Source organism: Myodes glareolus, chromosome 2 (assembly GCF_982192425.1).
Source record: "Myodes glareolus chromosome 2, mMyoGla1.1, whole genome shotgun sequence".
Classification (NCBI taxonomy): Eukaryota; Metazoa; Chordata; class Mammalia; order Rodentia; family Cricetidae; genus Myodes; species Myodes glareolus.
In genome coordinates, this window is record NC_142027.1 from 124,701,429 (window position 1) to 124,715,223 (window position 13,795).

A 13,795-nucleotide genomic window follows, 5' to 3' on the forward strand; every position below is an offset into this window, starting at 1 on the left:
GCGTGGAATTATGGGATACAGTAGAGTTACGGGACTGCTGGGGACTACGGGGCTACACAGGGCTGTGGGTGAAAGACCAAAGTGAGGTTTTTCCCATTTTGAAGTCTCTTTTTATCTCTCTTCCTTCCCTTCCTCCCTTCCTCCCTTCTCCCTTCCCCTTCTTCCTTCCTTTTCTATGTATCTTTCTTTTCTCTTTTTCTTTTCTCTTGGGGGGCACAGTCTTACCCTATAGCCCAGGCTATATATCTATGTGTAGCTTGATCTTGTCCAAATCTTGTAGCAGTATTGCCTCCCCCTCTCAAGTATCAGGATTATAGGTATGAAGTAACATATTTGGCCACGGTTTTTTATTTGTTTATTTTGTTTTGTTTTGTTTTGTTTTGTTTTTATCAACAGCCAAATAGAGATCAGCTGTATTGTTCTGACATCAAACTCCAAACTTAGCAGAGAAGAAAGTCCTAAATTAAGAATGCACTGCCCAAATGGATGTCAATTCTAAATTAAGAGTGCATTGTCAGTCAGCACTTGGACAGTTAACCCCAACACTTGGGAGGCAGAGATAGGTGGATCTCTGTTAGGTCGAGGCCAGCCTGGTCTACAGAGCGGGTTCCAGGACAGATATCAAAGCTTCAGAGAAACCCTGCCTCAAGAAACAAAAAAACAAAATAAAACAACAACAACAACAACAACAAATGAATTTTCCTGGGCTAGAGAGATGGCTCAGAGGTTAAGATCTCTGGGTGCTGGCTGTTCTTCCAGAGGTCCTGAATTCAATTCCCAGCAACCACATGGTGGCTCACAACCATCTATAATGTCATGCAAACAGAACACTGTATACATAATAAATATATCTGAAAAGAAAAGCATATTGTCCAAATGGGTGTTGCTTGTCTTGTTTTGTTTTTCAAGACAGGGTTTCTCTGTAGCTTTGGAGTCTTTCCTGGAACTAGCGCTTATAGACCAGGCTGGCCTTGAACTCAGAGAGATCCACCTGCCTCTGCCTCCTGAGTGCTGGGATTAAAGGCGTTCGCCACCATCGCCCGGCTTGTTGCGTGTCTTTGAGGATAGTTGTGGAGTCAGGTCGCAGTCCTGCACAGTCTGTTATGCTGCCGAGGTTTTGGGGGACACAGTAAAACAGGAGGAGGTATGACCCATGTCACGGCTGACACATGTAAGGCCCTAGCAAGGCCTTGAAGTGCGTAGTAAACTAGAGTTGGTGTCGTTATTATTTCAGACACCTTAGAATAAAAACAGTTTTGTTTCCAGTCTGGTCTGAGCTCATGAACCCATGATGTGGAGAGGGGGACAGAGCCTTTTTCTCTGTAGGGGTCTTGCAGTTCTCCACTCTGGAACCTACTGTCTGTCCTATCCTATCTGTCTATCTATCTCGTGTGTGCACATGTGTGTGTGTGTGTGTGTGTGTGTGTGTGTGTGTGTGTTGCATGAAGCTGGGTCAGGACCTTCTGCTTCTTAAGCTAGTGCTCTGTCACTCGCCTCCACCGCCAGCCCTGATGACTTTGTAAAATCACCTCTTGCTGACTTCAAAGGAACCTTTTCAGAGGAGCCAAAAGTCAGGAAGTGAGCAGCCAGGGGCCGGCTTCCAGCGCAACCACAGAACAAACTCTGTGTCCTGTGTCCCCTTGGCTGTACAGCCTCGGTAAATAGAAGGGAGAGCAGGACTTGGGTGAAGAAGTCAGATACCCAGGCAGACCCTTACCTGGTAAATGTAGGTAGCCCCAGCGTTCAGGGCACTTTGTTGAGACCTCTTTTCCACATAAGATTGGAAATATTGTGTTTGCATGGGTTGGAACACTGTGTTCTGGGGAGGCTCACAGTGAAATCTACAGTGAGATTTTTTTTTCAGGTACAGATGGGATGGAGGGAGGGGCTCAGCAATGACCCAGATAGACTGGTACCTGGTATTCCCTCGAGCAAGTAGCTCCGGCCTTGTATACCCTCCCTTAACCCCTCAGTCGGGGCTCTTGGCTGGCGCCAGTCACTGCCCTTGTTAATGGCGTTTTTAGTCACTGAAGAGATGGGGCTTCAGTGACTAGCACCTGCCCTGGGGAGCAGTGGAACCCAGATCTCCTGGGTTAAATTCTTTGAGAGAAGCTGACATGGAGGGGAGGAGGGCAAGGCCTAACCAGCCTGTGGTTCCTTTGGTAGGTTACATGTGGGGCAGTTTCCAGTAGCATGAGCCTTGTGGTAGCTCCATCCTTTTTCAGGAAGCCTGCCCTGGGTTTGCCAGAGCCACAGGCTTATATGGTATAACTCCTAGGGGCTGGGGCAGTGTGGAGCACAGTCTTGATTCTGTGTGCTTAACAGTCTCCAGAAATATATAAATTCAGGCAGAGCCTAAGGAATCCTGTGACATCATCCTCTCCACACAAGTCTCTCTCTCTCTCTCTCTCTCTCTCTCTCTCTCTCTAATGAGACAGAAAACTCCCATTAAGTTAGTTATGCCTCCCCTGACTTTCTTGCTTTTACAAAAGAATTTCTCAAAAATGCAGAGCCCATTGTGCCCCCTGGTGGCCAATCAAGTGCCAAACAGATGGGAACTCAGCTTTCTTTGGCATGTGAGTGAGGTCTAGGATACAAGAGTACCTAGGAAAACTTTAAAATTATATTTAATTTAAAAATAAAGAGCCAGGCTACGTTGGTGCACGCCCTTAATTCCAGCACTTGGGAGAGAGAGGCAGGCGGATCTCTGAGTTTGAGGCCAACCTGCTCTACAGATTGAATTCCAAGACAGGCAAGGTTACACAGAGAAACCGTGTCTCAAACCAACCAACAAAATGAAAAGAATACAAAAGCAGGCAGATCTGAGTTCAAGGCCAGCCAGAATTACAGTCATGTCTTTAAAAAACAAAAATTTTTAATTAATATACTTAACTTTTTTAAAACTGTTTTTTTTGTGGATGGTGGTGTTGGTTTGGTAAGACTGGTCTCACCAAGTAATTTTGGCTGGAACTCACTCTTAGACCAGGCTGGTCTTGGGCTCTTAGAGAGCTCCCTTCTTCTCCCTCCCAAGTGTTAGAATTAAAAGCCTGCACCCCTTCACCAAGTAAGAAAAGTTTTAGGTTTATGGAAAATTCAGACAAATAGAACCTCTCAAGCCCTGTTCCCATCTCAGTATAGTACATTCGACATAATCCTTAAATCGAAAGTTTTGTCAGTCCCCTTGTGTTGCAGAATCTTGTCCCTGATACCCCAACACATTTAATCTCCTCAATTCTCTTGGCTGGACAGTTTCTCAGACTTCCCTGTTTCTTATGATGTTGGCAGTGTGGGAGGAGGCTCTGGTCTGGTGTTTGGTAGCCTTTGGAGGTTCCAAGCTTTCTGTCTTGAATTCTATCTTCTGGAAGGTTTCTATAGTTAGTCATTATGTGTGGTTTTGGCCCCACATAATCGACAGTGAGTCGATTGCTCTTCTTACTGCTTCCATGGAATATCTGGCAGGAGCAGCTCAAAGGACAACTGTTGTAGTTTATAGTTTCTTTTTTGTTTGGTTGGTTTTTGATTTTTCCAAGACAGGGTTTCTCTAGCTTTGATGCCTGTCTTGGAACTCACTCTATAGACCAGGCTGGCCCTGAACTCACAAGAGATCCGCCTACTTCTGCCTCCTGAGTGCTGGGATTAAAGGTGTGCTTTATACTTTCAGAAGCAGTCAGTCCCTAGTGGCAGGGGAGCATGATGGAAGCCGTTGGCATAGTTCATTGTGTCTAGGCTGCTGTCAGGACTCGGGGAGACACAAGCAGGAAATTGTGCTCGCTTGTACCCCTCCAACCCCACCTCCGTCATCCCAACTTTGCCATGTAGCCTCTCTGTCTAAAAGGTTCAGTGTTCTCCAGTTGTCACTAGCTGGGGATAAAGTGTTGACACGCAGGAGCTTGTAGGAGATGTTGCTCTTTTAAACCATAACATAGTCAAGATGATTTTTTGTTGTTGTTGGTTTGTTTGTTTTGTTTTTTGAGACAAGATTTCTTCTCTATGTAGCTTTGGCTGTCCTGGAATTAACGCTGTAGCCCAGGCTAGCCTCAAACTCACAGAGATCTGTCTGGCTCTGCCTCCCAAATGCTGGGACTCAAGGCGTGAACCACTGCTACCCAGCTCAGTCAAGGTATCTTATAAATAACAAGCACCACTGAATTGGATGTCCCTGGGCAAAGAACGAAAGGCAGGCAGGCAGCCCACTGGAGCTGCTGTTTGCTGCCTCTCGTGGGGAATGGAGAAACTGCCGTGCCATCTCTGAAAACCAGTCAGCCAACTGATGACCAAGAAAATAGGACAATAATTAGAGTCAGAAGTGGCTTAGAATCTTGTCTGGTTATATAGATTTAGAGAAAATGCCTTGAAATAATCTTCAGGGCCATCAGGATGGCTCATTAGATACAGGCTTTGCCATATGGAGAGTGTGAGCTGGATCCTTGGGACACATGGAAAGGTGGAAGGAGAGAATTGACTCTATAAAATTGTTCTCTGAACTCCACATGCACACTGTGACTTCAGCATGTATGAGCATGTGTGCCCCTGTTCAGCATACATGTGCATGCACACATATACATGAATTTTTTTTCAAGTAAAATAATCTTCACTTACATTTATCCTTTGAGCCCTTCTACTCTTCCTAGTAAATCTTCCTCTGTAAATGGCCATGTCCTTAAATGTCACTGGATGAGTGCTTTTAGCTGGTGTCTGGCTAAATGTCGGCAGGAAAATCAGTTGTATCGGATGCATTAGGTTGGGATGCAGACATACCACACTGTGTTCATTGCCTAGTGTACAATTTGCAGGTTCTTAGAGGGTGATATGGACTCTTAGCATATTCTGGTGTTTTGCATGGCACCTTTAGACCCTCATTCTGTGTAAGAAGTCATATCATTGAATACCTATCTCATTTACAGTTGGAGGGAGCAAGGCTTAGGAAGGGGTAAAGGCCGGGGATGGTATCACTGCGGGCCAGAAACCTGTACTCAGGGCTCAGCCCTGTCACTAGGCACTTGTCACTCACCTCTGCGGAACCTTGGCCATGAATTTTTATTCTTCTTTTTCTGATTTTTGAGACAGAGTTTCTCTGTGTGGGCCTGTCTGTCCTGGAACTCACTTTCTAGACCAGACTGGCCTCAAACTCATAGAGATCTGCCTGCCTCTTAAGTGCTGGGATTAAAGGTGTGCGCCACCACCACCTGGTGACCGTGAATTTTTCAATGTATAAAAGCCTTCTTCCTCCCCATTCTTTGTCTTTTCTTGATCCCCCCCCCCCCCCCCCCCCCCCGTAGGATCTCAGGCAGCCCAGGGTAGTCTCAAAGTCATAGAATGACCTTGAACTCCTGATCATCCTGCCTCTTCTTCCCAAGTGCTGGGATTGCAAGCATGGACCCTGTGCCTGGCTGGTTTTCCTTTCTGTCTTTGAGAACATAGTTGATTTCCTAGGTAGCAGGGTCTACACTGCTCAGACCCCTGCTTGCCTGGCTAAGAAGTGGGACTGCGTTGGAGAGAGGCTCAGCAGTTAGGAATGTCTGCTGCCTGAGTTTGCTGCCGAAGCAAGAGGAACCCACGGCACAGCTGGGCGCTGGGTGTGGTCCTACACATGCCTGGAATCCCAGGGCTGAAGTGGCAGTGGTGACAGGATCCCTTGAACTTGCAGGACTTGCCCTGCCTAGCCCCAAAAGGTTCTGGCCTCAAAGGACTGAGGTGGAGAGAGACAGTGGACGGCCCTTCTCTGGCTTCGGAGTTCTCTGAGGAGAACACACACACCTGAGCCTACACTACAGACACGAAGTAAACTGTGCGAGTCTGTGATGCTGTGGACAGTGTGGTGCACGCCTGTAACCCCAGCACTCTGGAAGCGGAGGCAGGAGGATCTCCGTAGGTTCTAGGCCAGCCAGGGCTACAAAGTGAAATCATGTCTCAAAGATTTGGGAAGAAGAGTGTTGTATGCTCTGAGTCAATAAGAAATCTGGGTTGGTATCTAGAGAGTGGAGATGGTGACAGGCAGCAGTTACATTTTCTCTCTTTCTCTCTTTCTTTCTGAGAAATCTTCCAAGCCTTCGAGGGGTTAGTTTTACCTCCTTTAGAGATTTTTCCCTTCAACCCCAGTTAATATGGATCCTTTGTTTGGCCACAGAATGTACTGAAGGAACATGTGGATGACGACCCCAGCCTGGCCATCACTGGGGTCCCAGTGGTCAGCTGGCCAAAGAAGACTCCAAAGGTAAGAGAAGATTGCACAGAGGTGGGAGACCACTTCTCATCCCCCCCACCCATAGCCTGTGTGTTGGGAGTCTGGAGCTGTTGTTCACTGCCTCCTGGGAGACTATCCTCCAGGTTCCCTGCAAATGCTTTCCTTTGTAAAGGGTTCCCTGACTCTAGCTATGGAAACTGCAAGCAGCGGCCCCTGGTGGCCACCCGTAAACTGCAGAAGGGAGGCTTGCTCTTTTAGGTGGTTTGTCTCAAATGTCCATCTTTCGCTTTGCTCTCTCCCTGTCCATCCACGGACTGATTCCCTCCCTTTTAGAGTGACTTCTCTGGTTTCATAAAACGCATCAGCATTTAACGTGAAAATGTCTAAGCTGAGGCTCTGGAGATGAGTTAGCAGATAAAGGGCTTGTGGTGGGACAGGCAGGAAGGTTTCTAGAGACCATGCACGGCTTCACTCCATCCCCCTCCATCTGCACTCTGCTTCACAGTCAAGATGCACGAGCTGTGTACATTTCCTCATTAGCTTAGGCCAGCCCTGGGATGGTTCCTAGGACTCAGTGTCATTATACACATAAATCTCCCAGAACAAGGGCTGGCCCACAAATCAGCAACCTCTTAAATCAGCGTTCTCAACCTTCCTAATACTATGACCCTTGAATATAAGACTCATGTCTTAATGACCCCACTCATAAAATTATTTTTGTTGCTACTTCACTGTTGTAATTTTGCTACTCTTTGAATCATAATGTAAATATCTGGTATGTAAGGTGGTCTTAGGTGTTAGGGTTTAAGTAACGGCGGGCCACGAAGGCAGCCTGGATCCCAGGCAGGGAGCCGGTGCTGTTTCCTGAGTGGCCCACAGGCCACAAGGGGCAGTGGATCCTAGGTAGGGAGCCGCATAGCGGATGAGAGACCTGAGAGACCGAGAGCAGCAAGTCCCAGGAGGAGCTGCAGTCCCAGTGGGTAAGAGACAGACGGACAGACACACCATGCAGAGTAAGGTTGGATATTTATTTAGTGGGTTATGGAAGGGAAGGAAAAAAAAGGAAGGGCAGAAGGAAGAAAAGCAGAGAGAGGCAGAGAGAGAGAGAGAGAGAGAGAGAAAGGTGGAAGAGAGGAACCATAGCAGTAGCTACCTCCAGGGGGAAGAGACTCAGGAAGGAAGATATTCCTGTCTCAGTGCGGGTGTGGGTGGGCGGGGCTTGTCCCTTAAAGGGACAGAACAGACCTTTACATTAGGTACCTCGTCATTCGACCACTGCTCTAAATGATATCTACTGTTGCTCCTGGTGGCACACGCTCCAGGAGTTAAGACGGAAGGAAGTAGACCTGGACTACATGGCTAGTTCAAGGCCAGCTAGAGCAACACAGTGACCCTATTTCAACAACTTAAGCACTGGAGATTTGGCTCAGTGCAGAACATTTGGTGTCAGAAGAAAGACTGTGTTAGGGTTGGCTCCCTAGCTGCAAGCCAAAAGCAGAGGTTACCTGAGCTCCGGGTGTCGCTTGGTGGTAGAGCGCCTGCCTAGCATGCATGAGGCTTTCCTCTCCAACGAAATGTTGCTACCAAGCAGTGCCAAAGGGTGTTCTGCTTGTTTCTGACTGTCTTTTTTCATTATCAATGACCCTGAGAAGAACTTAGACCTCCAGGCACTGTCACCAGCCATGTGGTACCGGCATTTGAAACAAGGCTTGCCCACATGGAAAGGTGCTGTATGTGTAAGGTATGCAGCAGATTTCAAAGGCAACACAAGAAAAATGTTATTAATGTCCATGTTATTGAAATTAATGTTGCTTCATTATATAAAGAAATGCCCAGGAAAATCTGAACGTCGGATGAACAACAAATTCTTCATCTAGGTGTGATCCCCCAGTGTGATAGGAAATATATTTATGTCCAAAAGATCATGCTCTGTCTGAAATTTAGTCTAGGCAAAATGTATTTTTAGTTGATAGATCTGGCAAAACTAGTTAAAATGACAATTTTTTTTCTGAAATGGCAGTTTAACTGGATGGATTATTAAGGTTTATTAAGGGTAATTTATTAAAGGCATGAATGTTTGTAGCGGGCTTACTCTGTATGCCTGGCTACCCTAGAGTTTACTTCTCCATGCTAGCCTCAAACTCATAGTGATCCTCCTGCCTCAGTCTCCCCAGTATTAGGGCTGCAGGCATGTGCCACCATGAATGGCTCACTTTATTTGTTCTTACACTTTAAATTGTAGCTACAAAACAATAGTTACACAGTTGTCACCCCAGCACTTGGGAGATAAGAGGCAGGAGCATCAGGAATGTGAAGCCAGCCACTGTCACAAAGCAGTTTGAGGTCAGCCTGGGCTGCGAAAGACCCTGACTCAGCTGAGGATACTGTTAAGTGGAAGTAAATTCGAGGTTTGAACTCCAGTACAGAGGGAAGAACTCAGAAGTACATCTGTGGCTCATTTCTTCTTCCTGTTGAAGGGTGCTATTACTGACGATTCTTTTCACATTGTTTGATTAGTGCCCACGAATCCTTTTCCAAATGTGGGGTTGTTTGAGGGAAGGGTGTCCATTACTTATTTGAAATTCAAAGGTTATTGAATTTCCTAAAACTTAGTGAAGCCTAAGAGATCCAAAACTGGGTCCCCCTGAGATGCACCCCACTTGGTAGGAAATGCATAGGGGTATAGGACATGCTCCGTGTATCAGTCCACGCTCTTGTAGACTGTCCTGGAGCTGCTTGCTGGGCATGGGCTTGTATGGCTCCAAACAGCAAAGTAAGGCTGTGCTGTAGCCCTTGTCCCCGGCCAGCTGACCACACAGCTTGTGAGCCTGCTTCTATCATGCATTTCTGTGAGAACTCAGTGAAATGTGGCAGAGGGAAGGGTGGGGGAGGGCAGCGCCACACTTAAGCATTTCCTGGCGAGTAGGGTTAAAAAGTTAACAGGAAAGGAAGAAATGGCTGAACGACTGGCTGCCTGGGCCACACCGGGTCCCTGGGTTCCCAGGTTTGCCCCCAGCTTCCTTCCAATTTGATGTGCGTGGGGTCGAAAGATCAAGGGTGCTCACTGAGGCCACCAGGATGCAAGGCAGGGAGCAGGGTCTGCGCTGGGTCCAGTTACCCTACAAGTAATTAATGCTCAGGGATGATTAGCTAGAAATGCTTTGATCTCCACCTCCCTTCAGGAGAACAAAGCCCCTTTCTGGAACTAATTAGGTGCTGTGAGGTCCTTTCGGGTGGGGTGCCCTTCAATGCCAGGATCCCACTTATCACCGTCCATCACTGGTCCCCCAATTGGCTGTTTCCATGAGTGACATTGGACTTGTTTTGATCTGTCTACACCTTGGCTGCTTCTTTTATAGCCAGATGGTGGGATTTTGGGTTCCTGTCTGTGACCCTGGAGGCAAGGCGGTAGGGTGAGGGTGCTATATTTCTTTGAAGTCCGGTCTCTGGCCTTGGCCCTATTATGGAGCTGAACTTGGGTTCACCGAGCAGACACTTAAAGCCACTGGCTTGCCTGATCCATTCTCAAAGGAAACAACCCAAAGAGGAGACTGAGGCACAACTTGATTCCACCCTTTTATGGGGGGTGGGTTTTTCTGTGTAGCCCTGACTGTCCTGACACTTGCTCTGTACATTGACTGGTCTGGCCTAGAATTCAGAGATCTGCCTGCCTCTGCTTAAAGGCCTGAGCCACCACTGCCCTGCAGTGATAAGATAAGATATCTTATCTTATCTAGATAAGATAGATTCTCATATCTAGTGGCCAAACCAGATACCCTTTGAATTCCCCCCCCCCCCCCCCCGCCCCCAGACAGGGTTTTTCTGTGACTTTGGAGCCTGCCCTGAGCTTACTCTGTGGACCAGGCTGTCCTGGGAACTCGGAGAAAAACCTGTCTCTGTGCTGGGATTATAGGTGTGCACCCCCACTGCCAGATACCTTTTGAATTTCAATGATTGTAAGAGTTTTTGGAGTGTAGCATCAGGAGGGTTTGTGGTAATTATTATTATTAGTTCAGTACCCATTTCACTTTTTTCTTGACAAAGCCTTATTATGTAGCCCCGACTGGCCAGGAACTCATTATGTAGACCAGGCTAGCTTCAAACTCAGATATCTACCTGCCTTTGCCTCCTGAGTGCAGGTATTAAAGTCATGAGCCACCATGCTTTCGGGGGACTTTACAGAATTGTTGCAGGATTTGAGAGGAAATGACATAGGTTCCATGTCACCTGTGGTTTCACTTTCTCTTCCCCTTCCTCTGCATTTGAGCAGTTAGGTTAGATGCTGGAGGCCTGATCCCTCTGGGTCCTTCGGGTGTGACATGCAGTCTGTCCCTGAAAGGCCAGATCATTCGGTCAAAGGGCCAAGGACTTCCTGTGTTGTACTAGAGTTACAGAGTAATTAAATGAATGAAATATGACTGGTGGGGGAGAGGTGAAGCTGCTGGTAGCAATGGTTGTTCATTATTGGCTTCTGGTCAGGGCTCTGGACTTCCTAGAGAGGCAGTGTGGTCAGATGAGGGCCAGTCCTTTGGCCGGGAACATCAGCTTCATCTGGGAAACTTGTGAGAAGGTAGCAGGACCAGCCTGGGCTCCATAGCAAGTTCAAAGTGACCTACCCTGAGGTACAAAGCCAAACCTCATCTCAAAAGAGGAAGTGAGATTGCTGGGGTGAAGGAGTTTCCTGCCGTGTCTGGCATCCCGAGTTTGGTGCTCAGAACCCACATGGTGAAGGAGAGAACTCCTGCGGGTTGTCTTCTGACACAAACACACTCTGTCTCTGTCTCTTTCTCTCCCTGTCTTCCCCCACTCTGTCTCTGTCTCTGTCTCTCTCTCTCTGTCTCTCTCTCTCTCTCTCACACACACACACACACACAAATGAGACAATTTATTTTTCTTGGTTTTTTTTTTTTTCCTTCCCCGAGACAAGGGGACTATGTAACAGTCCTACCTGGAACTGTCCTGTCTGTAGACCAGGCTGGTCTGGAACTCAGAGATCCACCTGCCTCTGCCTCCTAAAATCTGGGATTAAAGGCGTGCACCATCACCACCCAACACAAACAAATATTTTTAAGGACTATCTTGGGTCCTGCCCTTGACGTTGATAGCTCAGTGGGCTCCCGCTGAGCTCCAGGAATTCCTGCTTCTGAAAACTTCCAAGTGCAGTAGCTTTAAGTGCTTTAAGGTCAAAGTCATTGACACCACCTGACTCTGCCACTGACTAGCTGTGCACTTTTGGGTAAGCCTAAGTCTCAGTTTATCCATCCATAAAAGGGGCTAGAAGGTTGCTTATGCTAGCTAGGTCACTATGAGGCGCCATCTGTAAAATACCTTTATTACTAGTAAAACCATGTGTGGCAGTGCACACATGTTAGGTATGTGAGGTCCTTGAGAGGTGGAGGAGAGAACGATCAGGAGTTTAGAATCATACTAAACTGTATAGTAAGTTTAAGGCCAGCCACAAACAAATAAAACAACAGGGACATAAAACCCTCTGTATTAGGCCGCTGGTCAAGGGTAGCAATTCTAGTTCTACAGAGTTGGGGTGTGTAATACTTGACACCCTGAACCAGTCCACCCACAGGCTGCTGATTCTCTCATAGCGGACAGCTGCACACACCCGCAGTGCTAGCATTCCTGGGCTCATTCAGAAGGATGAGTTTAAATCCAGTCTAGGCTACAGAGTAAGAGAGTCTCCCAAGAATCCAGAAAAGAAAAAACAGAGGCTCCAGAGGAGGCATGGCAAGATTCCCCATCCTTGAATCATCTGTACTAGTTTACTAACACTTACCCTACACAAGGACTGAGCAGAGCTTTTTCTTCTTGCCCTTGGTCTTCCCTTTTTAGTTTTTTGAGATAGGATCTCAGGTTGCCCCGGCTGCCCTCAAATTTGAACTCCTGATTTGCCCCCAGCCTCCACCTCCCAAGTGCCAGAATTGTAAGCATGCCTCGCCATAACTGGCCTGTGCAGCTTAATTTTGGGGAAGTTCTTATGGCTTTTCTGAAATGAGTCATTGTGTCATATGTGTGTGTGTGTGTGCACACGTGTGTGTGTGTGTGCACGCGTGTATGTGTCTGTCTGTCTGTCTGTCCCGTAAGCATGGACAGGAGGAACAGGCTGGTTTAAGAAGCTGTCCTCTTTTATTCCTCCCTTCTACCCTAACAGGAACAACTCCAGGCTCTTTAGCAGAGGGTTGCTATTTCTTTAGAATGTGCCCCTGGGGCCTGCAGGCAGCAGAGACTGGAGCTCCCTTGCCACTAGGTCAAGGACTGAGGAGAGGGTGTCAAAGGCTAAGAGTGTCAGCTGTCCTGCCCCTTGCAGTCTTCTAGGAGTAAGAAGGACACCCTGGCAGGCACTAGGCTGCTCCCACTCAACCCAGGAGTTGCAGACAAAAGCCCCTGGCCTGGACGAGGAGCCCAGACAGGCAGAGAAAGCAAAGTGCTTAGTTGGTGGAGCAACTGAGTTGGCTGAGCAAGCGTGGGGACCCAAGCTTATTCTCTAGAAGCCATGTAGAAGGCTGTGCACAGCAGTATGTGCCCAGCAGTATGTGCCCAGCAGTATGTGCCCAGCAGTATGTGCCCAGCAGTATGTGCCCAGCAGTATGTGCACAGCAGTATTGCACAGCAGTATGTGCACAGCAGTATGTGCACAGCAGTATGTGGCACTGGTCTGCTTCCCAAGGCCAAGACACATGAAATCCGGGGGCTCTAGGTGGGAGAGGCCTTGCCTCAGAAAAGTAGGGTAAAGTGAAGTGGGGAGCAGTTGATGGAAGCCTTTTAATGTTGAGCCCTGGCTCCCACACTGCGGCAAAACTTTACCTGGGGAGACGCAACAGACATGTCTACTCATCCCAGATAGGGAGCCCACAGCAGACCAAAGTCTGTCCTTTCCAGGGGCCTCAGTTGGTCTAAACCTCTTCCAGGCAGCTGATCTGGTCTGGTCTGAGATTCTTCCTTGCAGCTTGACTTGTCTGTTGTGAGCCTTTCTTCTGAGGGGCGCTCTCAACTTTTATTGCTGACTCTGGCAGGGAGGGACCCACTGAACCTGGTTAGTTTCAGGGACTTCCTGATGCTTTTTTTGAGTCATTTACTGATGGGGAACCTCTGTCAGCTGATGACCTTTAAGAGGTTGAACCAGGTTAGGGCATGACCTTTTGGGTACCCAGAGCTCACACTCTCTCTGGTTCCTGCGTTACACACCCGAGGTTGGACTTTTCTTTCCTGTTCAGTGAGTTTGCCCATTATAATAAAAAAAAAATGTAAGTGGAATCTGTTGGTGTTAGCTTGGGATTCTTTGACCCACATCCTCACCCCCAACAATTTACCTTCCTGCTTAAGGAGTTTCCTGCAGGATGGAGTGGGTTCCTAACAATTTACCTTCCTGCTTAAGGAGTTTCCTGCAGGATGGAGTGGGTTCCTTTTTTGTGTGTTTGTTTTTAATTAATTTTCATTATGCATATATGCAGTGCCCGTGGAGGCCAGAAGAGAGCATTACATCCCCAGGATTGAAATTACAGCCAATTGTGAGCCCCTGTGTGGGTGCTGGCAGTTGAATCCAGGTCCCTTGGAAGAGCAACCAGTGCTCTAAACTCACTGAGTTCTTTAGTCCCTAGG

At 47.6% G+C, this 13,795-nt stretch overlaps 1 protein-coding gene across 9 annotated transcripts in view; it reads left to right on the plus strand.

Moving 5' to 3' along the window:
- Positions 1 to 13,795, plus strand: part of Kdm2b (lysine demethylase 2B) — a 129,247-nt gene that overhangs the window by 62,495 nt on the left and 52,957 nt on the right. For all 9 annotated transcript variants that reach the window (XM_085679490.2, XM_048447329.3, XM_087903654.1 and 6 more), the window contains one exon: positions 6,128 to 6,214. In XM_085679490.2, the coding sequence (XP_085535616.1) occupies positions 6,128 to 6,214 (87 nt within the window). The remainder of the gene's footprint in view (positions 1 to 6,127; positions 6,215 to 13,795) is intronic.